Source organism: Setaria italica, chromosome VII (assembly GCF_000263155.2).
Source record: "Setaria italica strain Yugu1 chromosome VII, Setaria_italica_v2.0, whole genome shotgun sequence".
Classification (NCBI taxonomy): Eukaryota; Viridiplantae; Streptophyta; class Magnoliopsida; order Poales; family Poaceae; genus Setaria; species Setaria italica.
This window is the reverse complement of record NC_028456.1, coordinates 26,132,160-26,159,061: the sequence shown is the minus strand read 5'-3', so window position 1 is coordinate 26,159,061 and position 26,902 is coordinate 26,132,160. Positions and strand designations below refer to the sequence as shown.

General features: G+C 50.6%; 3 protein-coding genes across 3 annotated transcripts; 2 read left to right on the top strand and 1 right to left on the bottom strand.

Moving 5' to 3' along the window:
• Window positions 1–1,537: 1,537 nt before the first annotated feature.
• On the top strand, window positions 1,538–3,034 carry LOC101783172 (probable receptor-like protein kinase At4g10390). Its single transcript, XM_004976344.2, has one exon. It carries the CDS (start codon window positions 1,751–1,753, stop codon window positions 2,807–2,809), a length of 1,059 nt encoding a protein of 352 aa, XP_004976401.1. The 5' UTR covers window positions 1,538–1,750; the 3' UTR covers window positions 2,810–3,034.
• Window positions 3,035–17,673: 14,639 nt separating this feature from the next.
• LOC101782764 (aldehyde dehydrogenase family 3 member F1) lies at window positions 17,674–21,750 on the top strand. Its single transcript, XM_004976343.4, has 8 exons — window positions 17,674–18,035; window positions 18,168–18,236; window positions 18,328–18,424; window positions 20,058–20,264; window positions 20,366–20,595; window positions 20,707–20,867; window positions 20,948–21,038; window positions 21,131–21,750. Exons 1-8 carry the CDS (start codon window positions 17,832–17,834, stop codon window positions 21,515–21,517), a joined length of 1,446 nt encoding a protein of 481 aa, XP_004976400.1. The 5' UTR covers window positions 17,674–17,831; the 3' UTR covers window positions 21,518–21,750.
• Window positions 21,751–22,896: 1,146 nt separating this feature from the next.
• LOC101782357 (COBRA-like protein 7) lies at window positions 22,897–25,478 on the bottom strand. The gene is made up of 5 exons (XM_022828715.1): window positions 24,891–25,478; window positions 24,699–24,787; window positions 24,003–24,465; window positions 23,449–23,889; window positions 22,897–23,348 (listed from the first exon to the last, which is right to left on the bottom strand). The coding sequence occupies exons 1-5, from the start codon at window positions 25,000–25,002 to the stop codon at window positions 23,068–23,070; spliced, it is 1,386 nt and encodes a 461-aa protein (XP_022684450.1). The 5' UTR covers window positions 25,003–25,478; the 3' UTR covers window positions 22,897–23,067.
• Between the last annotated feature and the right edge of the window lie 1,424 nt (window positions 25,479–26,902).

Below are 26,902 nucleotides of genomic sequence, written 5' to 3'. Positions count from 1 at the left end.
TCCCATGGTCCTCCTGTGCGGCACACGGCGCACGAGCGCGATGGCGTGCCTGACGCTGGGTGAGGATGCGCGAACGGGAACGGCGAGCGAGGAGCGCACAGCGAGTCAAGGAACTGTGCTGTCGTCGTGGACGGCTGGACGGTACTACTGCACGGCCGCCGCTAATTACTCTCTGCTTTATGTGTAACCCTGTAGCTGGAGGGGGCTGGGGGTCCGACAGGGCCGGGGGGAATCTCACTGTGCCTTGTGGACAGCTCGCCTTTTGCTTGTTTTGCACGCTTGTTTTTCAAGGCGCGTGAATGGCGTACGGTTGTAGGTGGCGTTTGTATTGTATCCCAGACTGTCGGTTTTAACCATCTTACGATTGTAGATCTGTTTTTTTTCCCAAAAAAAATGAAGGTAGAGGCAACCATATAGCTTACAGCTCATAGTTGCAACATTTCCCCCTTCTTTAGGCATGTTGGTTAAAAAACAACACAACATTTCATCGATCAAAAGAAAACAAAGGACACGAGGATCACACATGTCTATGACTAAAATGGTCACCCATTCCTAGCGAACATTTTCAAATACAGAACTAAGGATAAGTAAAACGAATACCTCAAAACACTATAGATGAATTTCTACGATCTCATGAAGATGTTATGGCAATCTTAATTTCTATCTTTTTTATCATCATGTTCTTTTCTCTCTAGCTGTTCGCTTTCCTCTTTTGTCCTATGACATGTCAGTAGATCGCCTTGCTCACCCTCATGCCGTCTCATATCCTTCTCTATCACTTATGACCTAGCTGCCGCGCTCGGTTGCTCCTTTCTTCTTCTCATCTATGTTTTATGGTGTAGCCACCTCTCTCGTCCCTCCGTTTCCTCTCTTGATGTGTCTACTGTAATGTAGCCACCTCACTCTCCCACCCCTATCTCCTTCTCTATCTCATGCGACATATGACATCTAGATCCATTGATGGCCACCGCCATCTCACTTGCATCTTAACCGTCGAGGCGGTTTGCTAAGGAGGTCTTTCTAAGCCTGGAGACACCTCTAGCCTAAAAAAAATCCTTACTGAATTACCAAATCTCAATGAAAGATTAATTGGCGGACGTCATCGATGTTGGTTGAAAGCTTAAAAGTAGACACATGAGCATCATGTTCGTTATTTGCAAAGAGGGTTAGTTCAGTTCTAGCCTGATGCAAGTAGGAACAAGTGCAGTCCTCTTCACACAGAAAACAAAACAAAGTCAGCACACGTTGGGCTTCCAAACATTCTAACGAAGCACGATTTTAGAATGATCGTCGTTTAATAATCGTCCCAATAGCAGTCAATAGCACGTTGATGACCGACGCACACGGCATAAAACCCATAAAAATATTTGCAGGCACAGAAAATTTCCGGTCTCGATCGATGACGTCCTGAGAGCGATCACTCTCCCGGCCTTTTCTTTTCGCACAATGATTAGGTGTGGTCCACTGGGTTAAGCCAACAACAACAAAGAGAGCAGCCAGAGGCTAGCGGGCGCCATATATATGCAGTGGCACGGCATTTGACTTGGAGCATGCACGGAGCCACCCACTCGCCATTGTTCCTCCTTCCATCCGCCGCCTCCTCTGTCCACCCTGTCCACAGCTTATCCAGGAAGGCACAGCCAAGAACCCAGCGTCACTCACCAGCAACCAAGCTTGCGAGGCGATTAAAGGAGCAGAGGACTTGTTCTTCCCGGAGAAGGTAGCTCACTCGCGCGGATCCGATCTCACAATGTTCAGTGGTTGCGGTCTCTTCTCTCTCGCCCGCCGGGGCCGTGGCGACCTCAGGAAGCGCGGGGAGATGGGCGGGGCGAGCTCGCGAGTTGCGCCGGCCGAGCCAGTGGAGGCGGAGGAGCAGGGCGGCGGCGCGGCGAGGCAGCTGGCGTGGGCCGAGGTGGAGGCCGCCACGCGCGGGTTCTCGTCCCGCGTGGTCGGCCGCGGCGGGTTCAGCACGGTGTACCTCGCCTCGCTCCCCTCCTCGCGGCTCGGCGCCGTCAAGGTCAGCTGCAGCAGCGAGCGCCTGCACCGCGCGTTCCGCCGGGAGCTCGAGGTGCTCCTCTCGCTCCGCCACCCGTACGTCGTCCGCCTCCTCGGCTACTGCGACGAGCGCGACGAGGGCGTGCTGGTGTTCGAGTACGCGCCCAACGGCGACCTCCACGAGAGGCTCCACGGCGACGGCGACGGCGCGGCCGGCGCCTTCCCCTGGGAGCGGCGCGTTGCGGTCGCGCTCCAGGTGGCCGCGGCGCTGGAGTACCTCCACGAGGGCCGCGACCAGGCCGTCATCCACGGGGACATCAAGGCCTCCAACGTGCTCCTCGATGCCAACCTCAACGCCAAGCTCTGCGACTTCGGGTTCGCGCACGTCGGTGTCTCGGCCACGGTGGGCGGCGGCGGACGCCCCTCGGCGCGCGCCGTCATGGGCTCCCCGGGCTACGTCGACCCCCACCTCCTCCGCTCCGGCGTGGCCACCAAGAAGAGCGACGTGTACAGCTTTGGCGTGCTGCTGCTCGAGCTCCTGACGGGGAAGGAGGCCGTCTGCCGCGAGACCGGGCACCGGCTCACGGCCGCGGTGGGGCCAAAGGTCAGCGGCGGTAAAGTTTCGGACGTGATGGACCAGAGGCTTGGCGCCGAGTACGACGCCGCGGAGTCCGCCGCCGTGGCGGAGCTCGCCATGCAGTGCGTGAGCGACCGCCCAGAGTTCCGGCCGTCCATGGCCGACGTGGTGCGCGTGCTCCAGCAGGAGAAGACAGCCGCCGCTGGATCGAAATCGGACCGCAAGATGATGTCCTAAGTTGGATTGCATGGCGTAGATTGTAAATAGTCCTTGTTGGTGCTAGAATTATGTCTAGGGTAGTTAGGAGAAGAATTTGCCTAGTGAGATGAGGTAGAAAAAAAAATTGAAGCTTGTAGATCACTAGGTCTGATAGAAAATTTTGTCATGCCATGGCGTGTTTGTTGAACCGAAGACATCGTGGTACTGTTTCATTTATCAATTTGCAGTGTTGCCTTGTTGTTATCACACATTAGGTCGCTACAAGCAATAGGTAATTTCTTAGGGTCCTTGAACCAGTTTGATCGAGTGGATTTCTTAGACGCACCTGTGACATTATTGGTGAGGACTAAGTTCTGAAAGATTAGCATTCAGTTTTGGGCTTTTCTTATGACACGGTCAGATTAACCTGCTCCAACGAACGACTATTTAAAATAGGCATGCATGTGATGTGAACCTAGAAACAGGATTAAGAAGACCAATTATTGGCAGAACGAATTGGTCCAAAAATTATGTTGAGCTAGCTAGCTAGCTTCACCAGTAAGCGCTCCAAACCAGAAAGCTTTTGCGCCAATCAAAGCCAGATTCCTTTTTCACGATGGTCGTCTTTCCAGCTCCAATTTTGGATCAGCCACATGCTCCCACTGGCAACGGCGAGCTGCTGATCTGTTTGAATCATTCATAATCATACATTGTGCTTTCTTCAGATTCAGAAAAACCGGATAGTAGGGGGAAAAAAGTTAAGCAAAAACTCTAACGAAGCATAACCTATTTTTAGCGAAGTGTTATGACTCGTTAAGATAGCCATAACTCAATCAGATCACGGTAATCCCCGATCTTAAAGTGTGCGGGCTGTAACCTTCGTGCCCATTTGTCCTACTGACGTTACTGCCCTACTGAAGACGCTGCAGTGCTCGTTCACTTTGGCAGTGTTTTTCTCTGTCCCGAAGAAAGGAACCTTCTGATCCTCGCTGCTCGCTTTGCATATTTCAATCTCAACCCCACGAGAAAAGATGCCCAAACGGCAACAGCCACTAGCCGTGCGCACGGTGAACTCGAGCGCTGCGTGACGACCTGAGCTTTTCTGTCGATGCTTCTCCATCACTGATTAACGAAAGATGAGCCGGGGGTCATAAGAAAGGTTTTGCACGAAAACGATGCTGATGAGGTGCTTTCTGTGACGTCCTAACAACCGATACGTCGATGACCAGAGAAACACTACTCCAATAAAGCTGCAAACAGGAAGAAAATTTGCTGCATTTAATCTTTCAAAAAATGTGCTGTATTTCTCATGGCCCAAACTCGATGCATTGGATTATTAGCTCTTATTAATGTGCTTAGCTACGGCGCATGACCGTATACGGCACGAGTTGGTGCCTGATGACAGCCTGAGCCACGGCTGCAACGGAGAAGTCATGCCTTGTCCGTACCTGCCCGAGCTTGTTGGGTGAGCTCCATCGTTTGCTGAAGATAGCTGTCAGTCACTGATGGGAACAAACTCCTTCGTCAGCAGTCAGTGAGGAGCTGAGCTGTGGGAGCTGCGGCGCCGGCGCGCGTGGCCAGCGAAACCTCGGTGAATTGCCGTTCCCGTAGGATGGTTATGATTGCACCCTCATGTTCGAGGAGTTCTGAATTGGTGCGTTCAGAATTCTTTTATTGGCAGTCAGTAGTACAGTGCCGCGTAAAGCAAAGCCAGATCTGGTTTTGTGGTTTCGGTGGAAGCTTTTTCCCCCTTGTTTAGTGTTGGGGCTGATTGGCATTCCGTGTTAGTTGTTACTAAAATCTAGGACGTCTTTCTTGCTCGATCTACGCGTGCCGTGGTTCCAAATCGTCCGTTGTTTACTTGTTTATATGCAAAGGGCTCGCTGTTGAAATCACGTGCGGCAGATCTAGCTTCCGGGCAAGCTTCGCGGGCGAGCAAAGGATACTATGCTTGCAGGCTTGCAGCCTTGCACTGCCGCTCCTACCTTTTTTCCCTGCAAATAAACAAAAGTGTATGTGCGCCGAGTGCGCGTCAGCGTTTGGTCCCAGTAAGCGTGCACTGCAAGCACAGTGTACAATAAAGGGAACACGTATTTCATGTGCGAAAATCTTCCGTCCGTCAATGCGTTCGGTACCAAAAAAGATACTTCGTCGATAAAGACCCAGGATTCAACACGGGCAAATCAAATTATCAAAGGCGCTCCCTTTCTTCGTTCTGTACTTCTCCTTTTCTTTTCTGCCCCACTTTTTTTAAGGACCATCTGCCCCTGAAAATAGATTACGCACAAACTCCTTTTGTATTCGATCGTGCATGTATCTTTTGTTATATCGTTCATATATCTCCTGTCGTTGTGCGCACCATGGGTGTCCTGTCGCTCGCAGTCCTCGCCTCCTCCATTGTTCGCTAAATCCCACCGGGGATCGCGACGGCATGAGCCACCGGAGAGTCTGGCCGTCCTTGCGCAAGTGCGACGCGTGTACGATCCCGGAGCCGAACACCGTTACGCACCCGTACCGGCATCGCAATGCCGAACCGGCCATGTCTCGAGCCTGCCTCTAGTCTTGGCGAACTTCTAGTCTCGGCCCAGATAAGAGATCCAGGACAGGGCGTAAGAAGAGTGCGATCCGAATGGGCCTGGGATCCTCCGTGATAGGCCCGCTTGAAGCAGCATCTGGTCAATCAGGGGATCATGCTAACTCGCGCGCGTGGCTGGGAGCCTCCCAACCATGGATCTCCGACGACCCACTCTACCTCCCCGAACTTTCCATTTTCGAAAAGTTTCAAATCCCACAACTTTTTATTTTTAAAATATCATAACTTATACATGTAACTTTAATTTATAACTTCGTAATAATAAAAATATGATATAATTTTTTACACAACTATGATGACATGCAGAACTTGTGCATATAACTTCTACATACAATTTCTAAATGGACAGCTTCGATTTTTTATTTTTAGAAAATTGTAACTTACATACACGATTTGTACGCATAACTTTTTCCTAACGACAACTTATATGATAATTTTTGTAGCACAACTTTTATTATACACACAACTTATAAGTATAATATTTACCATAAATTTAGTGGAAGTGTTGTTAAAAATTTGTGCACGTATGTTATATACAAAATGCTGTGAAAATCAGATGAAAAAAAGGAAAAGAAAAAAACGCACAGCTAGGCAGCCAGCAGGTGCGCGTTCCGCGCGGGCGCAGCACCGGGCTCCGGGCACGTTGGCTGTGGGCCCGTCGCGCGCTAGGAGCTGCGATAGTGTGAGTGGGCAGAATCAGTTTTGCGTCAATCAGGTGCGAGTTCCAGCTTCAAACCTCCATCAATTGCTCCAGCACCTTGAAGTCCTCCCATACTCCACCGAGAAAAATACTCAAAAGTGCATAAAAATCAACAAAAAATATTTATGCACATATAATGTAAGGAATTATGTTCCTGCAAATTTAAGATTAAACAGAATTTATACAAAGAGAAATGAAAAGGACAAATCATCACATGGCAATACATTTGGTTCATTCTCCCTCTAAATTAACTACATGGTATGCATTTTAGTTCATTTTATCAAATTTTGGATCAACTCAATGACCAAAAATAAGTGGAACTTAAATCCTAAATGTCATTGATGTTTACATTTTGCCATGCCATTAAGGTGAGCAAAAGTACACGTGGGAGCAAGGTTTTACGAATAAGCAAAACACCAAAGTGCTATGCAATTTTCTTCGAGGATACTCTTGCGATTTTTGATCAAGGAACCTTTGGTAGTGTCCCTGCAACTCTACCCCACGCAAAAATCGGCGGAGCGTTACCAAACGGCACCACATTCTCCGACTCCACAAAACAATCAGTCGAATCATTCTTCCTTGATTACAATGCTCTCATGGAGCCAAAAACACTACTGCCCCCATTTTCTCTCTCCGAATTCTCCCCAACTCTTCAACGCTAGCCACGTCGTTGCGGCCCATCGTCGTGGATCACTATCACCCGTTGTCACTTGCACCGTCAATTTGGGTCGCCCACCGTTGCTCCCCCCACCCGCGACTCGATATGTGCCATCCGCTAGCCGCTACTTCTCTTCCCTACGGCCCCTCTCTTTCAGGCAGCTCCTTGATGCAGCTCATGCTTGCCCCTCAAGACTGCTCCTCCATGCCGCCACTCGTTCTGACCTCTCAAGCGGCGGTAGGGTAATGGCGGTCCTGGAGCTATAAGGATGATGTGGAAGATATGCACACATGCTTGGTCTCCAAGAGATTAGACGACGGAGCAGGTATGGTGCAGGACTGGGAACAATCTGGTGTAGAGCGCTTCCAAATGATTAAACTGACAAGTAGCGATCGAGTGGAGCTAAAGCAATGTGGAGCTCGAGCCAATAGAAGCTGAGTTGGTGCTTGAGGCAATAATGGACTAGAAATTAATATCACAAAAGTCTAATTGATTTGAGTTGGTAAAGAAGGAAAGAATATATTCGGATGAAGGGCTAGTGCTTGACAATCCATCTACACATGCTTAGCCCCCAAGTAAGAAGTGAATGGTGGCAACGAAAGTGAGGACTTGACCGGTGGAGGAGTGCAATAGTGCAAGGGCAAAGAGCATTGGCTTCGTGTTGGCAGCGAGCTGTCACCGGCAACTAGAGCTCACCGACATGGCAAGAAAGACGAAAAGAGTTTTCTATGTTTGGTGCCGTGACACCACCCCTTCGGCGGCGGCAATGGAGGAGGTTCATATGTCGCCACCTTAACATAGCTTGCCAATTGATACTATTAAAAATTCCTATAGTGTTATTTAAATCATATTGATATATAATTCTTACAATATAATATAGAGTCATATAGAGATTGTACTTTGAAAGATGCTTCTAGATAAAAGATTTTACATATGAAAGATATTTCTTTGTTGCACATATGTTTTAAATACGAATGTGATAGGACTAGTAATTTTTGTATTTTTATTAATATAACTACACTGTGATTGATTATTAGATATCGATACGTAAGCCAACTAATCGGTGACTTTCTCATTGCTTAAATATGGGAGTGAACATGACATATGTTAATATTATCTTGATACCTGTGAAGAGAGGGCAGTGTCACTAAGATGAAAAAAAATCACATGAGTTCTCACAACTTGGAGAAGCTTGTGTGCTACTATATGTTTAGAATTGGTTAGTAATATGAATAGTACTAGGAAAACAGGAGGCGTCGCGCCATTCTTGAGCTAGCTAGTGGTAATCCTTTGTGGAGTGGATAAGATTATCTTTTGTATCCTGTAGTTGTGTCCCTATGATTGGAACCCTAATAACCATATAAGTGGGTGTTTAGATGTAAACTAGGATGATTATGTTTCCTTGGATGAACATTTGTTACATCATACTAATAAAACGACTATTGTGCTCATCTAAAACTCTGAGTGGGTGCAAGCTCTTGTCTTGTCCACACACGAATAATCCAAAGCCGTCTCTTGTATAATAATATTTCTGATATGTAGCACAAAAATTTGAATTTACCATAAACATTAAGTAGAGGTCTCCGCAGTCTAGTCTCAACTATCTCAGATATGTAACACGTGTTGTTTGTGTTAGCTCCATAATGATCTGCATCTAACCAACTGCCACTATAGCCTAATAAAATTTTCCCAGGAAGAATAGTGCTAGGTATCTTGAGAACCTTTATGGACAAATCTTACATTTTCCTCCATAAACATATAATAGTGATATAACATTATAAAATATAATCAGACAATTAACTAAGAGAGGATATTGTTCAAATTTATAACATCAATAGAAAGTTTTTGACTGTTGTGGTGAGTGTATCTAGTCATGCTTTAAGTTTCAATGTAACACTTATTTGAATAATTAAATTTTCCATTGAGCAAACTTAGGAAATGCAGACATAAATTAGCAGGTATCATTGAGCCATAAGAGGCCTCCTGCTGATATCAAAACTTCATACTAAGTACTCCAGTTCCTTCATCCTGTTGCATAGCTGTAGGTGCACATGTATAAAGTGACGCTGCATTGTATACTAAATAGATATGCATGCAGATAAAAATGTAGAAGCAACATCAATAATTTTTATGACTAAAATAATCAGTGAAGAATGGCTAGCACCTAGCTAACTAATTAAGCTATGTTCATAAGCACCATGCATAATCAAACATCGATTCTTGAACCAACGATATAAATGAAGATGTGATGCTACAAAGTGTTTGTAGATGTGGCATGTAGCTTCTTGCGTATCGTAGCCATATTAAACCATGCAAGGAAACTTTTAGATTTGTTGAGCATTGATTGCTTGCGACGCATAAGATTGAGGGGTTGCCGCCGTCATAGGTTGTGGTGGCACACTTCATGTTCTAAATCAGCACCAAGGTGTCCGCAGTCCGCCGCATCGGGGAAAAGCTTGCCGCCGCCGCAGGCCACAACGCCCGCGACCGCATCTGCAAGGCGCGCATCGAGGCCACACGCTTGGTGTGGAACACGACCTGGAGGCTGGCCAACCCCGTCACTCTAGCGCGGCCACCGTTGTGCCCAGGTTGGCCATGGACTTCTAGGACATGCTCAGGGAGTTCTAGTGGGTGCACGACGCCAACCGGCAATCTAGCATACAAATGCAGCAGCAATATGTAGTAGAATCATGGTGCAGGCAAGAGCCAGCCCTAGCTGCAAGACCATTCTTCAATGTATGCTATGGGAGCGGAACACTAAAAGCAGGATTGGAAGCAGAGGTGGCTGAGCGGCGCCCCAGCAGGCCCAGAGTGGCCACTTTGTTTTACTTTTTTTTAACCTTTTTAGTCCCGGTTGGTAATACCAACCGAAACTAAATGGGGTCTTTAGTCCCGGGTGAATGACCCGGGACTAAAGAGGGGAACTTTTGTCCCGAATGATTAGTCCCGGTTGGTCCTTGGAGACATATGTGGCTTACCAACCGGGACTAATGGTGGATTTTCCAGTAGTGTTTCGTAACTAACGTATTTACACATATTTGTAAAATCATTCCTCCACTTATAGAAAGTCCTCTTTTAACATGCACATATATGCATAAGACATGTATTTTTGTCAACCATTGATCCCAATCTTAAGGATGGAGTCAACAAGTGCGCTTGTTGGCACCGCAGATATCTATACATAATATTAAAGTGCGGTTGTTTCTACCAACCGTCGTGATTATTTTGCAAAAAAGTCCCTCAACTTTTTTTATAATCAACCCACAGTCCTAGAAGTTAAACTGTCGTAGTTTGTTGATGATTTGCAAAAAAAGTTGCTCAGCTTTTTCGTAATGGCCGCTAAGTGTGAGGGTGGGGATGGAGCAGCAGTCGAGCGCCTGGCGGAGCAGCACGGCTAGCGCGGGCATGGCCGGTGCCGAGCTCGAGGGGTGGTCCTGGCGCAGCTACGCCACCACATGTGGGGGATGGGGGTGTTGTGGCTTCCGATGAGGGCGGACTGGCGGCTTTCTCGGCGGTGGCGCTTGGACTCCCCGCGGTGGTGCTTAGACTCCCCGCGGTGGCGACGCGTCGCATTGCCGTCACCCTTTGCTGGAACCTGAAGCTAATCCCTTCGCATCGGAGCCACTGAACTGAATCTTGTTTGCCATCATATTTGGTGATGCCCATTGGTTTAAATTTCTCTGGGAGAGTAGTCTACATGATGCATCTTGTGAAAGCGGGAAAGTGGTCATTGTCATCACCCTCAGCTTCACGTTCGCAACGGCGATTGTTGATTATATCTCGAGCATCACAATTGTGGTTTAATGTTTCTTGAAGATCACTGATGTGCGAGGGTTCCAGATTTGCTCTACGGTGGCGTGGTTCTTTCGCAGAGGCTGTGCGACTACTCTCAGCTGCATCTCTGTTTCATCTTGGAGCTTCGAGTATACCCCTATATTGTCTTGGTTCTTCATGTTGTTGGTTTGAGAGTCTTGCATTGTCTTTGCTATCTTCATGATGACTTGGGTTATGAGGTACGGATGGGATTGATGTTTCTTTGTCGAGGAGTTTGTAAGCGTGTTCTGCCAAATATAACAGAAGATCGTTCTATTTGTTTGGAGGCATTGATCATGCGATGAGGTCGATACAAGCGATAGCGGCAAGTGGTGTGTTATGTTCTCGTGTTTGAACTGCTTCGAATGCTCTGTCGAGGTTCATAATGGGAATTCTTGTGGCTAGAAGTCGATGATGTTGCCCTCTGATTGTTTCTTGCTCTTCTTTGGGTTTTCTAGCTGCTAGTTTCGCCCTCCAGGGCATTGGCTGATAGTTCATCTTGGAAGACTTCTTCCATTTGGCATTCCTGACGAGGAGTTCTTTGGTGGTGGTCGCTGGTTCCTGTTCCATCAATTGGCGAAACCAAAACAAAGAGTTCTGTATCCGGAGAGTAGCTTCTAGAACTGGATCTTATGACTTCAGTGGAGCCATCATCTTCATTGATCGGTGAAAGTAGAGTACCCTCTTGGTATGGGAGGATATCCAAGTGTGCAATGAGGCGTGATTCGTTGTCTTGGGCAAGCAATGATGGCTTCATGCCCAGCTAGTAGATGAATCTATCTTGGGGTGTTGATGTGATTACCAAGCCTTGTTGCGAGCCTGATAAGGGGAGTTCTTCAAAAGAGTTCGAGTCAGAGTTGCAGTCTTCAATTGACTCTAGTCCGGACTAGACTTTGGATGGAGTTTTTTGATAAATCGTGGCCGTGTTTTGGAGTCCGAGCGGGAATTGATTTGAAGTTGTATCCAGTCCACATGATGGCTAAATTGCTTGCTCGTACGGACTAGTCCGGGTTGTAGTCGAGTCCGAGTTGTAATCGAACTCGGTGTTGTTGAGATCGAAAAATTCGAATTTCTTGATGAAATCTTCCTCCTCCTGTCGACGAGAGTTTCCACCGAGATGATTCTTCTCTGGTTCTTCGATAACGCAGCGTTGGAAACCTCCAATGCCATCAGCGATGCAAAGCCAAGAGCCGAAAACAAACGTTGTGCCCGCTTCGAACATGAATGCAGGCTTGACGATGACTGAAGCCATCGATCTCTCGCGGAGAATTTTAGCGACTCCCTCTACTTGGCAACCTATCAAGGGAGTACCCGAGATAGTGTTTTGGTTGGTGGGTGTCACCAAATTCAAGAAGTCGATGGTGACGTAGGAACACGATTTAGATAGGTTCGGACCGCTAGATCACATAATACCCTACGTCTTGTGTGTTGTATGCTTGGATTTGATTGAACCTATTTTGAGGGGGTCCCTGCCCGCCCTTATATATCCAGGGAGCAGGGTTACAGGATAGCTTTGAGTAGAAGAGAACTAGTCGAACAAGACTATAGAGTCCTTTTCTAACTTGGTAGAGTAGTTTCCTTGTATTCCGACTAGCCCTCTAGGAGTTCCATGTAATCTACGTTTACCAATAGCGTAGTCTTCATGTCCTGATTCATCTCGAGTAAGTCCCCTTGAGTGGGTTCGTACAGATCCTCCAGTAGGTCCGGGCATGTATGGTCGATAGGGGAGGCATCGCAGGCATAGCATAGTGGTGGAGGAGCTCCCTTATGATTTGTAGCAGATCTCGCATGGCCATAGTGATGTATGCCACCACCCACCAGTGTGGATTCGCTCGCATGCCCAGCAATAGTCCTCAACAAGAGGCAACGCTAGTTGATGTCATCTTCGTCAGCAACACTCACCGCCACCTGCCAGAAGGGCTACCGCTTCGGCCTCAGCAAGAAGCTCCACTACCCACTGCTACATCACCAAGAGGGCAATATACAACTGGGAACCATATGCGTAGGATGACGAGGAAAAATCCACTGGAGCACGTCGCTGCTGATCTGCATGGGTACTTTTTAAGTCGCAAGAATTATAGATGAGAGAGGTAAATTAATGATAAGAGGGATCTTCTTGCTCCACTTATTTTGTAATATGATTGAGGACTTTATCATTGGTCACTCGGATACTGTGGTACTTCTTGGGGGCACACTTCATGGTCACTCAAGTGCAATGCCTTCTCTTCTACAACTTTTGTTCATCTTACTACAACGCCCTCTCTCAGATGCCTAACAATAATCATGTTTTTTTTTATGAAGGATTTGAGCCCAACTGATGGACAATCAAATCTTAAATATGATTTGTCCTTATATTTTGAAATTTTCAGCCGCAAGATAGTAGGTCGACTGCTATACCTTTACTATCTGAATCTGAAGATTAATTTGTAGGTAGAACATTTGGTCATCATTGACTATATTATGAGGAGCAAATTGTAGAAGGATACTTGCATTGGTTGATTGCTCATATTTCTTGGAGCAACTAGGCCATGATGTTAGGTTGTAAGGGTGTATACACTCAGGCATGAATTGTTGAGTATATTATAATCAAGGATTGAACATTTATTTTAGCCTTACAATTTTTTTCTTTTTATAGGTTGAAAGTTTTGTGGACAATCTCTTATGTTCATAAAAACTTGCATATTCATAAAAGTTAAGACAGGAGTTGCATTAGTACTGAATCTTACCAGAAGTTTTAATGCATGTTTGAACTAGATATAGGACACATTACATATGTATAAAAATTGAGATTCCACCGTTCAAATAGGCCATGTAGGATTCAAAGGAGTTGTCCGCTTATTATTATGAGATATGTATACAAATATTATGAAACATCCTAAACCAGATTAGGAAGTGAAACAATCAAACTAGGAGCTAGAGGATGACAACTAGACAGCAGATAAGAAATCGTAGCAACGTACGGGCATTTATGCTAGTCTATTAATATGCTTCATTGTTTCCCTGTCCTGCACTAGCAAGATCTCCCAATAAAATTGCAATGCTATATAATAGATCAAACTATGTAATGATCCTTAGGAGGAAATCAATGGTGCTCGTTAAGCCTATGAAGCAAGCAACGGCGATGCGGGTGGTGGTGGAGACCTCCTAACACCTCCGAGCATAGATCATAAGCTAGAATTCTGGTAATGAGGTATAGAATTGAAGCTGATGTAACGAGATACCAGCAAAACAAACATCCACCTCCGATGCGGGCCACCTTCGGTGATGGGCACCTCTGATGCTTGCCTACTTTGGTGATTGGCACCTCCAGTGGACGCAAGGTAACTGGACCGTAGAAGGTAGACCAAGCGAATGTGTGGTGAATGGCGTGATCAAGCTAGAAATCTCCAAGTTGAATAAGTCTATATACCAGACCCATTTGTAAAGCATATTTTTAGTATATTGTTAGTACGTAGTTAAGGATAAAAAAGTCAAGAGAAAAGGTCGTTGACCTTCTTAACTTAGGGATGTACCTCCACTGTAGGATATCAATTCTTTTTCGATCTAAAAAGCCATGTAGGTATCTAAGCCTTTGTTGAGTAGTATTTTATCTCTCCACTGTTTGGTTTCTGGTTTGGTTGAAACCAATGGCTAGGGTGTGATGCATTGTGCCACTTGCGTTCTCGACGAGCCCATCTAGACACGTGACACCTCTTGCCAAGGATGATGAGGAGCTCGCTATGGATGCTGCTCTTGGAGCCAGTGAGTACCATGGAGAGCACGGTGTAGACGGATAGAGGTTTGAACATGAGGTTGCTGGCACTGTTTGCTCCATCGTTGAGGTAGTTGTTGGTGACAGAAAACTATTTCAGCAAGCACCGTGACAAACACTGTCAGGTAAGAGTTAGCATACCGCCATGCTGCAGCGACTTCCATGGTTACCTCATCGATGCCACAAGTATCTAAGAAGATCTCAATCTAAGATGCACGATATATGTCCTCGTGCACATGATTACACGTCAAGTATTGTTTTCCTTGCCTCTAGATAATTAACATCATATTTTTTTAAGGAAATAGTGATTTGTAACTATATAGGTTGAATAGGATGCGGGTTACAGTCAATTATAATCTTCTCACTTTGAATTTACAAGAAATGTAACAATTATTATGGAAATACTTTTAGCTTATATTTGAATAAAAGAATAATCACATATGTCTATTGTTTGCTTTAGCTTTGTCTTAAGTCCAAGTGTCCAACTCTACCTTCGATCAAGTTTTTTTAAAAAAAATATATATTAATACCTACTACGGTACAGTGAGGACTATTGAGCTTCCTGCCTCGAGTCGCTCTCGCGTGAGGGCGACCCAGGGGCTCCATCCCGCGCCGCCAAAGGCACCCCAGGCCAGCCAGCGGCAGCGTTGAAGCCAGCGGCCGCACACGTCCTTCCCTCCTCCCCTTCCCTCCCCCCTCCCTTCACCCCACCACACCAAGGTCGTTCTCTGGTTGCTCCACAAGGTCGCTCCCCAACGTCACGGGGCTTACGGCGGCGGCGCCGGGTGAGGAGGTCGCACCCTCGACTGATGGGGTGGGCGGGCTTAGCATGGCCGAGCCCGACCCTGGAGCCCGCTACCGCCCAACGGCGCCTGGGCGAAGGTGGCGGCGCAGGGCCCGAGGACGGCGCCTCCGGTCGATGGGACGCGTGGCACCGGTGCAGGCGAGCATGCCCTGGCTGCTGCCGCAGCCAACTAGTGTTGGAGGCGGAGGCAGCGCTTGGCGTGGGGGTGGGCCCACCCAGATCTAGGGTTTGACCCGACCTCCCACCGCACCCATCCTCGCGGTGCTGCTCGTGGTGCCGCCACCCGACAGGGCGCCCGCGGCATGGACGGCGCTCTCCGTTCGCTGCCCGGGGCTTCCTGGCGTCGAGGCAATGGGTCTGCTATGGCCACGCATGGGGCGCACCCAAATCCGTGCTTCCCCGAGCCCTCCTACTCCGGTGCGGTGGCGGCCCCTACTATTCCTGCCGTCGGCGCACGGCCGGTTTGGGCCTCCTCCCCGCCGTCGAGGCCGCCCGTGGGTCAGGATGTCGTCGGCACATCCAAGGTCGCGTCTTTACGAGCCGGGTCACCATGCTACCCCCCCTCCCCCCCGGCAAGGTTGGGATGTCACTGACACGTCCAAGGATGCACTCTCCGGCCTACCCCCGCTGTTCGGTGCCGGCTAACCTCGTCGGCCTGTGCTTCAACTGCTTTGGGGATGACCATGTAGCTGCCCTCTTCGGTAGGGCCATGCCTCCTCCAGCCAGTCTTCTTCGCTAGTAGGGATGGGAGGATGGCTCTTCGTCCTGCCCATGGTCGCCGCCACCCCACGGCGGCTACCGCTACCACGGGTCGTCTCTAATCATCATCGTCGAGTGTTGCTGGGGCCCTCGGCTCCCCCCTCCCCCCGTGGTCATCTTTTGGTCGTCGTGGTCGCCCCTGGACGTCTTTCGGTCATCATGATGCTGGTCGCTAGCCTACGGATGTTCTCCATCGACGTCGTCGTGGATTGCTTGCTTCCATCCCATCGATTTGGCTCTCATCCAGGCCTTGGCGGTCGGCCACGTGGAGTGGGTTTTGGGGTCTTTAGCGAAAGCTTTGCCTGGCATTTGTCGGTGTCGACACCGGTTGTGTTTCTTAACGTAGCTCACCTCGCTGGGGGCATTGTTGCGGCCACCAAATCTATTTGGTTTTGCCAGGTGAAGACTTGGTCTGCTCCTCCGTGGACAGACGGGCGATGGCGGCGTTGGCGTTGCTCCCCCCTTGGAGGCATCATCCTGCATGACATTCTCACTCTACCTCCACTAGCTCCGGGTTGTTAGGCAATCGGTGATGTGCGTGTGTTCATAGTGTCCTTATCTCCCGCAGGATTCAATAGTCTTAGGTCGTGTTCAGTGTGGTGGTGGTGCTGTAGTTTCTTTTTTCTGTTGTAAGTCGCACGTGCTGGTTCTTGTAACTCCACGTTTTAGGGTCTCTCCTCAAAATTGCATCATTGTATTTCTCTTCTTCTTAATGAAAAACGTGCTATCCAAGTCTTAAAAAAACTATGGTACAACAAATCTACTACTACGTATATTACAACAAGTGATCTGCATGAATGCAGGTCGGACGGCGTGACTAAGGTTAACCACATTTGCAAGGAGCGTATGTGCTGTTCATTTTTCGTCGATTCATTACATAAATACCAGGCGCCATTGCCTGATCGTATTAACATGTGGTCCGTGCAGATCGGACTGATCGGTCGCCGGTCGGGATTGAGCTCGGTTCATCGAAATGAGAATGGGACGTACGTCCCCACCCAGATAAGAGCTCACGCCAGCAGACACCCGAACGGGCCGTGCTTGGTGCCTCGGCCCGTCTCGTTGACGACAAACGGTGAGCTCCCCGTACTACTACCGGTGGTGGCTAGCAGGTAGCAGCCATGCCGGGCACGCCGCACACGCTGCTGCACCTACTCGTCGTACACGCGCGCACACCTTGGAATTTCTGAGCAGGAAGCAGAGAAGAGCAACCACTAACCGCAACCAACCCAAGTTACCCCGCCGCAATCCGATCGGCCAATCCAAACACTGGATGCCCACACTTGCAGTTTTTTTTTTTTTTTGAAACTTCACTCTTGCAGGTTGCAGCACAGAAAACATGTGAAACCGAGAGGCAGATCGCGTGTCAACTCCACGACGGACACGGGCGCACATCCCAAAGTTGATGCGACACCAACTCAGAGGAGTCAACTCTGCCATCGGCGAACCCAGGCCGGCAGTTGAGATCACCACGGCCGATTCGCGGCCGGAGAGGAATCCATCGACAGGGTCTCCATCAGTTCGCCGCGAGGGACGGCGATCACGGTACGGCCAGGCTACCTGCCCGGACGCCGGACGTCGCGCCTCACGTTTTGTTTGTTTGGAGCGCTAACACAGCGCGTGCACGGCGACTATCCCGTCAAGATGCCACTAATGTTTCTTTTGTCTGAGGAATGAATCGAACCCATACTGTTGCTGTGATTGTCGCATTGAAGGATGATAATTCCAGCAAACCACCCCCGGTACATGCATTCAAGGCACGTTCATGCTCATCTCTCTCCCTCTCGTGCAGGAAGTAAAGGAAAAGCTACTGCCACGGCGGGAGGAACATTGAAGCGTTCTGTCAGAGCGCAGGTGCGAGCCAGTTGCAATAAATAGGCCACCCGGGGCGGAGCAGCCCAGTGTTCCGTGTGCGCCACCACCGGTCGAGCTCTATCTTTGGAGTGAGCTCGTCGAGCCGAGCAGCCGCTGGAGGGGAGGGCATGGGCACCGAGGCCGGGGCGCGGCTGGGCGAGACGGTGCGCGAGCTGCGGGAGGCCTACGAGGGCGGCAGGACCCGGAGCCTGGCGTGGCGGCAGTCCCAGCTCCGTGGCCTCCTCCGGCTGCTCAAGGAGAAGGAGGTGGAGGCGTTCCAGGCGCTCCACAAGGACCTCGGCAAGCACCACGCCGAGGCGTACAGGGACGAGGTCGGCCCCGCATCGCCATCCACCCATCGTCTCACTTTCTTCTTCTTCTGCGTGCGTGCGTGCGTGCCATGGCGCCTTTTTTTGCTTCATCTTCGATTCCTCACCTTTGGTTGTCGGCTCGGTTTTTGTCAGGTCGGGCTGCTCAACAAGTCCGCCAACGGCGCGCTGCAGCAGCTCGGCAAATGGACGGCTCCGGAGAGGGTAAGCCGCGAAACTTTGCTTCGTCTAATTGAAATCGATGGATCGAGCTGCGGCTGCCGTTCACTTCTCTGACGCTTGTGTGTATATGCAGGTGTGGGTGCCGCTAGTCGCGTGGCCGGCGACCGCGCAGCTGGTGCCGGAGCCGCTCGGGGTCGTCCTCATCTTCTCCTGCTGGAACGTCCCATTGGGTATCAACAACATCCACACCTCTTTGATTTCGCTCTCTCCATCTGTTCGTACAAAAATCGCAGACTTGCATTCGTGATAGCAAACCTTGCAATCGAGATGTCACCGGCTTCACCTAGTATAGTATGGCACGCCTCCGACACGTTACATCGCCTTTTGCAGCCTGTATGTCGCCTACCGCTACGTACTATCGTAGTTGTGCTCCAACTACTGCTCTCTGCGCTGTAGTCATGTACTCATCCTACTGCTGCTCTACCTGTCTTTGTTTTGTTTGGAGACTTGGAGTCAATAGGTTTGGTGGCGTTCAAAGCGCTCGCACAGTCACAGACACGTCCGAGAGTGGGGATCACGGGCCCTGCCGACATCGACTGATGATGCAGTATCTCGCTGTATCAGTTTTGATGCCCTGGGCGCTGTAGTGGGGCCATTTCTCCCAGCCTGGCCTCCGTCCAATGGCTGAGAAATCACGCGCACGTACACGCACGTCCCCGTCAACAGTCGAACTGTCCATCGGGTACTAATCAGCCTGTCACTGGTACTCTGGTAGAGTACAAGTTAATTATGACCATGTTTAGTTAGCTTCAAACTCCCAACTTTGACACTATGCAAAAAGAAGATTCCCCATCACGTTAAACTTGCGGTATATACATGGAGTAGTAAATGTAGATGAAATTAAAAACTAATTGCACAGTTTTGTTGTACTTTGCGAGACGAATCTTTTGAGCCTAGTTAGTCAATGTTTGAATAATAATTTACAAATACAAACGAAATGCTACAGTTATGCATTTATGGTAAAATGCTAATTTTGTCACTCCCAAATTTGAAACTAAACAAGGCCTATGACGAGGTAGCACTGCCAAAAGCCATCGCTTTCGCTTCACTAGTTCACAAGGCTGGAGCTGTCGGGATTAATGGGGCGGTCTGGTTGGTCATTCGGTGACTTGTTACTGCCTACTGGCACGTTAAAAACGTTTGAATCGAACTATCGTACTTGACGCAATAACAAAGCACAGTCAAGAGCCCGATACAGAGCAGTAGCAGGACCAGGAATCGGTAGTTTTATTTGTACCAGATTTGGGGCAGGGGCACCGGCACCCGCCTTCAGACTCTCGGTCGGCTCCATGTGCGCGCCTCCGTGGTGTGGGGGCGATCCCCGTCGTTCCAATGATACAATCGCTGAAACAGTAGCATGCACAGAGCAACGGGTTCAGAGTGTGCCTGAGATTTTCAGGGGCATGGGGCTAGTTCGTCTTCGTTCAGCATGCACTAGCGTGCGTGCCGTCACTGCCGTGCTGTCCTGTGCTGTGTCTGTGCGCGCCCGGCCGGCGGTCCACGTGGACGCGGCATGTGGTCATGTGGGTGCCCTTCCGTTCGAGATGATGGCGTCGTACCCTGCCTGGCTGTCTGCTCACCTGTTCACCTCGCGTGGGCTAAAATCGCCGCCCTGCCGGTAACCCAGCTCGTCATTTTACTACGCCGCAGGCCCGCAGCAAGCCACTAAAGCCAGTCGTAAACTCGTAAATGCAAGGGACGTGGTACCGGTGCTCTGCCACTACGGTAGATGAGATCGGGGCACGGTTGGTTTCGCAAGTACGGTTGCATCGTACTCTCAGTCGTTGGTCGTTCCACGCGCAGGCCTGTCGCTGGAGCCGCTGATCGGGGCCATCGCGGCCGGGAACGCCGTGGCGCTGAAGCCGTCGGAGCTCTCGCCGTGCACCGCCAAGTTCCTCGCCGATAACATCGGCAGGTACGTGGACCCCTCGGCGGTGAAGGTCGTCCAGGGTGGCCCCGAGGTCGGGGAGCAGCTCATGGAGCACCGCTGGGACAAGGTCCTCTTCACCGGTAAGCCCCGCGCGCGCATGGTACATGATGTATCTGCTGCCGCGCGAAACGGACGTTCACACGTGCGCGCTGTGTTTTCCTGGTTGCCCGACGACGGACAGGGAGCCCGCGCATCGCGCGCTCCGTGATGGCGGCGGCATCGAGGCACCTGACGCCCGTGGCGCTGGAGCTGGGTGGCAAGTGCCCCTGCATCTTCGACGCGATGCCCGGCGGGCGGGACCTGCAGGTCTCGGTGAACCGCATCATCGGCGGCAAGTGGTCGTCCTGCGCCGGCCAGGCCTGCATCGCCATCGACTACGTGCTCGTCGAGGAGCGCTTCGCGCCCGTCCTGGTGCGGCAGAATTCTGATGAACCAACCCAACCCACCAACATCTGCGTCGTATTACGTCCGGGTGGATCGCATGGAGCCTGACACTCGTATCTGGTTTTGCTTCCTCTGAAGATCAAGATGCTCAAGTCGACGCTCAAGAGGTTTTTCCAGGAGGCGGACCACATGGCGCGGATCGTCAACGAGCGCAACTTCGAGAGGCTGAGCAGCCTTCTCAAGGACAGGGCCGTGGCGCCGTCCATCCTGCACGGCGGCTCCATGGACGCCAAGAACTTGTGAGTTCTTTCTTGTCAACACTGAATGATTTCCCAACTGCACAGGGTGACCTGATCTCCTGACGAAACTGTCCCTGTAGGTACATTGAGCCCACGATACTGCTGAACCCACCGCTGGACTCCGCAATCATGACCGAGGAGATATTCGGCCCCCTGCTCCCCATCATCACGGTACGTTCATGAACAACGCTGTCGCAGCAGCTGCCATCTTTTGCTCCGGTGAACTGAAACGCTGCTTCCCCGGTTGTGTTGACTACCCGCAGGTGAAGAAGATCGAGGACAGCATCGCGTTCGTGAAGGCAAGGCCGAAGCCGCTCGCCATCTACGCCTTCACCCGGGACGCGGCGCTGCGGCGCCGGATCGTGGACGAGACGTCGTCCGGGACCGTCACCTTCAACGACGCCGTGGTGCAGTACGCGATCGACGGGTTGCCCTTCGGCGGCGTGGGGCAGAGCGGGTTCGGGCAGTACCACGGCAAGTACTCGTTCGAGATGTTCAGCCACAAGAAGGCGATCATGAAGCGGGGCTACCTCATCGAGCTCGCGCTCAGGTACCCGCCGTGGGACGAGAGGAAGGTCACCCTCATGCGCCACCTCTACCGCTTCAACTACTTCGCCTTCGTGCTCTCCTTCCTCGGCCTCAGGAGATGAGCTCGATTCCATTATCAGCCCGATAAATTGAACAGGGATTGGAGCCAATAAACTGATGGTGAATGAAGGAATATAAGCGAATAAAGAATAGTAGTATGCAGTAATTATGTTATTGTGAGAGCAAAGTAGCATATGTGCTGCCTGCACCCGATCTGGGATTTCCTTCTAGTGAGACAAACCGTAAAAATACTAATTTGCAATAATGTTTAGCAGCGCATTAGTCGGATACGATCCATACTACGTACTGTCTCCATTCCAAATTATAAGTCATTCCAAGAATCTTAGAGAGTCAAAGCATCTCAAGTTTAACTAAAATTATAGAAAAAATTATAAAGATTTATGACATCAAATAGGTATACTATGAAAATATAATTGATGAGAATCTAATGATACTTAGTTGACATCATAAATATTATTATATTATCATATAAATTTGGTCAAACTTGAGATACTTTGACTCTTCAAGATTTTTGGAATGGCTTACAATTTGGGATGGAGTAGAAGTTTGAAGTGAGAAGGAATTTGAACTAAAATGTCTCTGATTTGTTTGTTACTTGTAGTAATACACTAAGTAAACAGTGTACAACAGTCGTGTTGTTTGCTTAATTTACTCGTGGGTTTTGAGCTGATTTTGTGAACAAAAATATACTGCGTATTCTTCTTTTCCGGCGCTCGCACAGCTGTCTTATGGAATTCGCCATCTTGTCTTATAGACCAACCATCGACGGTAAGGGCAAGTACATTGCTACACATCAGTGGTCTCATAGATCGTCTTATGCAGTGCCACGTAGGATTTTTTATGATGTGGAGGAGAGGGAGCGAGGAGAGAGAAAGAGGTCGTTGCTTCGCGAAACAACCACCTCATGAGCTAAATTGTAGGACTACGAGACAACTTAACAACCATTGTACGAGTTATTGATGCAATGCAACATAATATTTTATTTTTCTTATGCACAAATTAAGGAATTATATACCACTACCAGACAACTTATAGGACAACCCATTATACAGGTTGCCTGTTAAATCGTCTCAAGATTACGTGTCAATACATGAGACCGTCTATTAGACGACACCAATATACTTGCTCTGAGAACTCAGAACCGGCAGCCATTTTTACCACGTTTTGTTTTTACACAGGAATTAGTTTTAGACCACTCAGCCAATTTTTTTTTTTTGAACTACAAGAGTGAGCTTGTGAAGAAACAGCAGCACACTGGGCCGGAAAAACAAAACAGGCCAGTACTGGGCCTAGGTAAACCTTATTGGGCTGATGTCCATCTTGGTCGAAGGGAAAACTCTGGGCCAATAGCAAAACGTTCGCGGCCTGTAAAAGCTTTCTGTCTTTGTGTCGTGCAATTGTGCATGGTTGATTCGTCAGGTTCAGATTTCCCAATCATCGCTAGTTGCAGTGCAGCTAATGGCACTACCTTTTGCTTCCTGAGCCACTACCACAAGCCTGATTTTGCACTCGTTTCTCTCTCGTGACCTTCTATCCGGGAGAAGATGTGCAAATGGGATATGTTCCCCTTTTACACGGGGTAAAAATAATCCTACACCAACAAAGCTAAGAAAGATAGCAGCAGCAAGGAAGGGCCGGCGAGCAGCGACCGCCGCCGCGCCGCCGAGGCTCCGTTGGGCAGAGCGGGGTACTGGTCCGCCGGCGGCATGACGCACTCGTGGCCGTCGAAGTAGACCCTCCTCGGGAACGCCCAGCCCCCCGAGAAGGTGAACTCGCCCTCGTTCTTCTCCAGTATCATCTCCGTCTGCACGTTCCCGTCCTGCAGCAGCATCTCGTTGTAGAACCGTATCCCCCAGAACATCCCCGTGTCGTCTGCAAGAACCAAATGGCAAAACCCCACAAGCCTCGCATCAATTTTCTTCTCGGACTCCGATTTTTGCTTCAGATTTGTGCTGCGATTTGAGCAACTTACTGAAGGTGCCGTACTCAACGAGGGGCTTGTAGTTGAAGCTGAACAGCTGCGTCAGGCTGCGCAGGTTGGGGTGCTGAAGCACCAGGTTCCAGTCGCTGTAGTTCCTCACCAGGTTGTAGTTGCTCACCGTCATCTTCACCCGCCAGTACTTCCGGTAGTTCACCTTCACGTGCCAGTGCACCCGGATCGGGCACATGTGCTCGGAGCACCGGACGAGCGGCGCGGCCGGCTCGTCGTCGTCGCCGCCGCCCGCCGGCAGCGCCAGCGTCCCCGGTTCGCCGCCGGCTACGCACCGCGGCGACGTCGGGGTGCCTTGGCAGCCGCAGCTGCAGCGCGGGCACGACACGATGTCGCTGTTGTAGAACGTCGACAGGGAGACGCAGCACGACTGCGCCCCCGACTCCCGGTACTGCGAGTACGAGCAGGTCACCTGCCACGTCACTGTCACGGCAGCAACAAACAATGTACCAGGTCAGGTGCGGCAGCGGAGCACGGTAACGGATGCACGGAAACACGGCACACGATCTCAGTAACCAAGACAAAACAGGTCTTACGGAGCACTTGGACGTGGCGGTTCTTGTCGACCTTGCTCCTGGTAGGGGGTACCTTGGTGGCGTTGCTGCAGGAGTACCCAGGCACGCCGACGTCGAAGCCCCACGGCATCTCGGGTTCCTTGCCGCCGCCGTCCTTGGCGGCGGCGTACTCGCCGACGGTCATCTGGAACGCGGCGACGGACGTCCGGTTGCTCTGGGTGAGGGACGACAGCACGCCGCCGCGGCAGCAGTTGTCGACCTGCTGGTTGTACGGCGTGCCGGGCGGCAGGTCCACCATGACGGGCCGCTTCTGGCAGCAATGCGGGCGGTTGCCGCCGCCGAAGCGGGAGCAGTCGCCCTGCTCCGTCGCCTCCGCGCCCCACGTGCCCCAGATCACCTCCTTGCCGGCCCAGTTCCAGCTCAGCCGCCACCCCGGCCGCTCGATGTGGCGGTACAGCTGGTTGTTGTGGATGCTCACCATGACCTGCGCGCCAGAGCAAATCGAACGGTTCCCTTAATTCGCTCAGGAAATCTATGCACGGACAGATTAAAAAAAAATCACCGCGAGCAAAGGGGGGAAATGGCAACTTGAAACATCAAACATGGGAAAAGCAGAGAGATTTGAATCTTTTCTTCGGGTGCATCAGCCGGAAGATTTCCGCAGGCGGTAAAAATGGCTGTGGCAAAAACTCACTACTCGCAAGCACGCATGCGTACCGTGTACGGGTTCGCGTCCTTGACGTCGAGGCTCTGGAAATCCCAGTTGATCGTGATGTCCCCGTTCGGATCCAGCGGGTCATAGGCACCTGATTCAACGCGATCAAACAATAAGCAACCACGATTCGGCCGGCCATTTCTCGATAACAACAGCGAACGATTGAAACGCGCAAGAAGAAGAAGAAAGGTCACCTGCAAATCGGGAGGAAGAACAGCACAAGAAGGCGAGCAGGACGAAGACGAAGCGCACCGTCCCCATCGTTCCGGTTCCGAAGCCGATAGAATTCCCCACACGCCGGGGCATCCCAGACGCCGAGCCGCCGCCCCGCCGTCTGAACGCGCTCGACGCTCGGTTTCGCAGGAGACAAGGGGAAGACGAGAGGGGGATACGAGGAACAAGACACCGGTTCAGTCAGTAGATAATCCGGTCGCCGACGGCCGATGTGGACGTTCGCCTCATCGATCTCGCAGCATTTGCCTCGAATTAAACGCCAGAGACGGGGGTTTTGCACGCAGATACGCCGCCACTGCTAGTCTGCTGCCGCAAAAAAACATTGATTACTCCTACTACTGCCGCCTGCTGGTGGCGGCCCAGTTGGCGTCTGCTCACCGCGTAGAAAGGAAAGAAACCCCGGATTGGCCATACAGGCCCCTGCACGCCCATTTGGCACGGTGTTGCCACATTTGGAGGGAAGTTTTGAATCGGAGGGTCACGCTCGCCGGCGTGTGGTCCCGGTCCGGGGCAAAGAGAAGTTCACCATGAATCGAGCAACCTCGCATGTAAAGCTGCTCGTGTCGATAGATGGCAATTGGCAGGTGATGAGGGACCTGCCGGCCCGATATCAATAGAGATAGATGACGTGACTTCCGAATATTTTGCCAAAGTCAATGGAGTGGCCTTTTTTTGCAAAGGCTTGGTACCTCGCAGCAACCTCGTATTTTCACCTTATTGTGGCAGAAATTTAGTGGCGACTGGTGAACGTATCTGGATTCGGGAGCAGTGGACTGGAACTTAGGATATGATAAAAAACACGAATGTCTAACAACTTTGCAAAAGAAATTATTATATGTAAAGTTAGTTTACATGCATCCTCTTACACTGGAACCCCCAAAGAAGAATGAAAACACATTGCAGGGCCAAATTCAGCCCGAGCGCTTTGTGTGAAACTGGGCCCAACGAGCGGACGGAGACAAAAGGCCCAAAGGCTGCTAGACCCTCGTCTGTAACTGTAAGGCCCACGCTCGGACACCATAGTAGGGTTGGGCCTGTCCATCATCAACGCGCACGGCGAGCCGGTGGCGACACAGCCGGACAACGGGCGCCAGCCAGCAGCGGAAGAAGCGAGAGAGTTCGCCGAGGCCGGCAACCGATCGACATGGTGGAATTCCTTCTCGCTTCCTCGCATGCTGACATTCTGTATCTTCCCGACGGCGCCCGAGGCGGCCCTCGGATGCCTCGGCAACATTCGACCGGTAGGCATGGGTACATGCCCAATCTCGACGGTACAGTGCGCCGATGCCAGTAGGGAGAGGTAGTCACAACTCACAACACCCCATGGATACTATATATGGATACTATATATCGCATATGCGATAGATAACCGCATATGCGTGAATCCCGCTTGTTAGCGTCATTACCTCCTCTGCCTTCTTCCACCTCCGCTCGCTGGCGGCGCCGCTGCACCGCTAGGTTAGGATCCTAGCGGGGTTGTCGGGGAGCTCCATTAGCTCCCGATCTTATAAAAGGGATAAAAGGGGAAGAAGGGAAGGTCGGCGGCAGAGGTGGGTTGCAGGGCGGGGCGGCGCTTAATAGCCGGTGGGCTAAGGATTGGGTGAGGTGGCAGGTGCCGCCAGTCGCGGGTGTTAGAGGATTATCAGGTGGGTGGTGGAGGAGGCGGGGGTGTGACGGTGAGCTCCCCAGCAAAGCCGGGTTAGGATGGCGGTGGGCGATGGGAGCGAATCCAGCGGCGGGAGCTGTTGGAGACGGAGGTCGAGGGTAGCGCGGGGCGAACTGCGACGCAAATGCTGGCACGGTGAGGCGGAGCATTACCTCGCAGGTTTGTCTTATTAGGCGACAGCAACAACCCCAAAATCCCCTAGGGTCTCTCGTAGTAACTCATCCTTAGCGGCCGTTAGAGATTTTTACAAACGTTTCTTGCAACTCTACTCTTTACAATAAGTGATCAGGGCTTGTTGGGTACTCT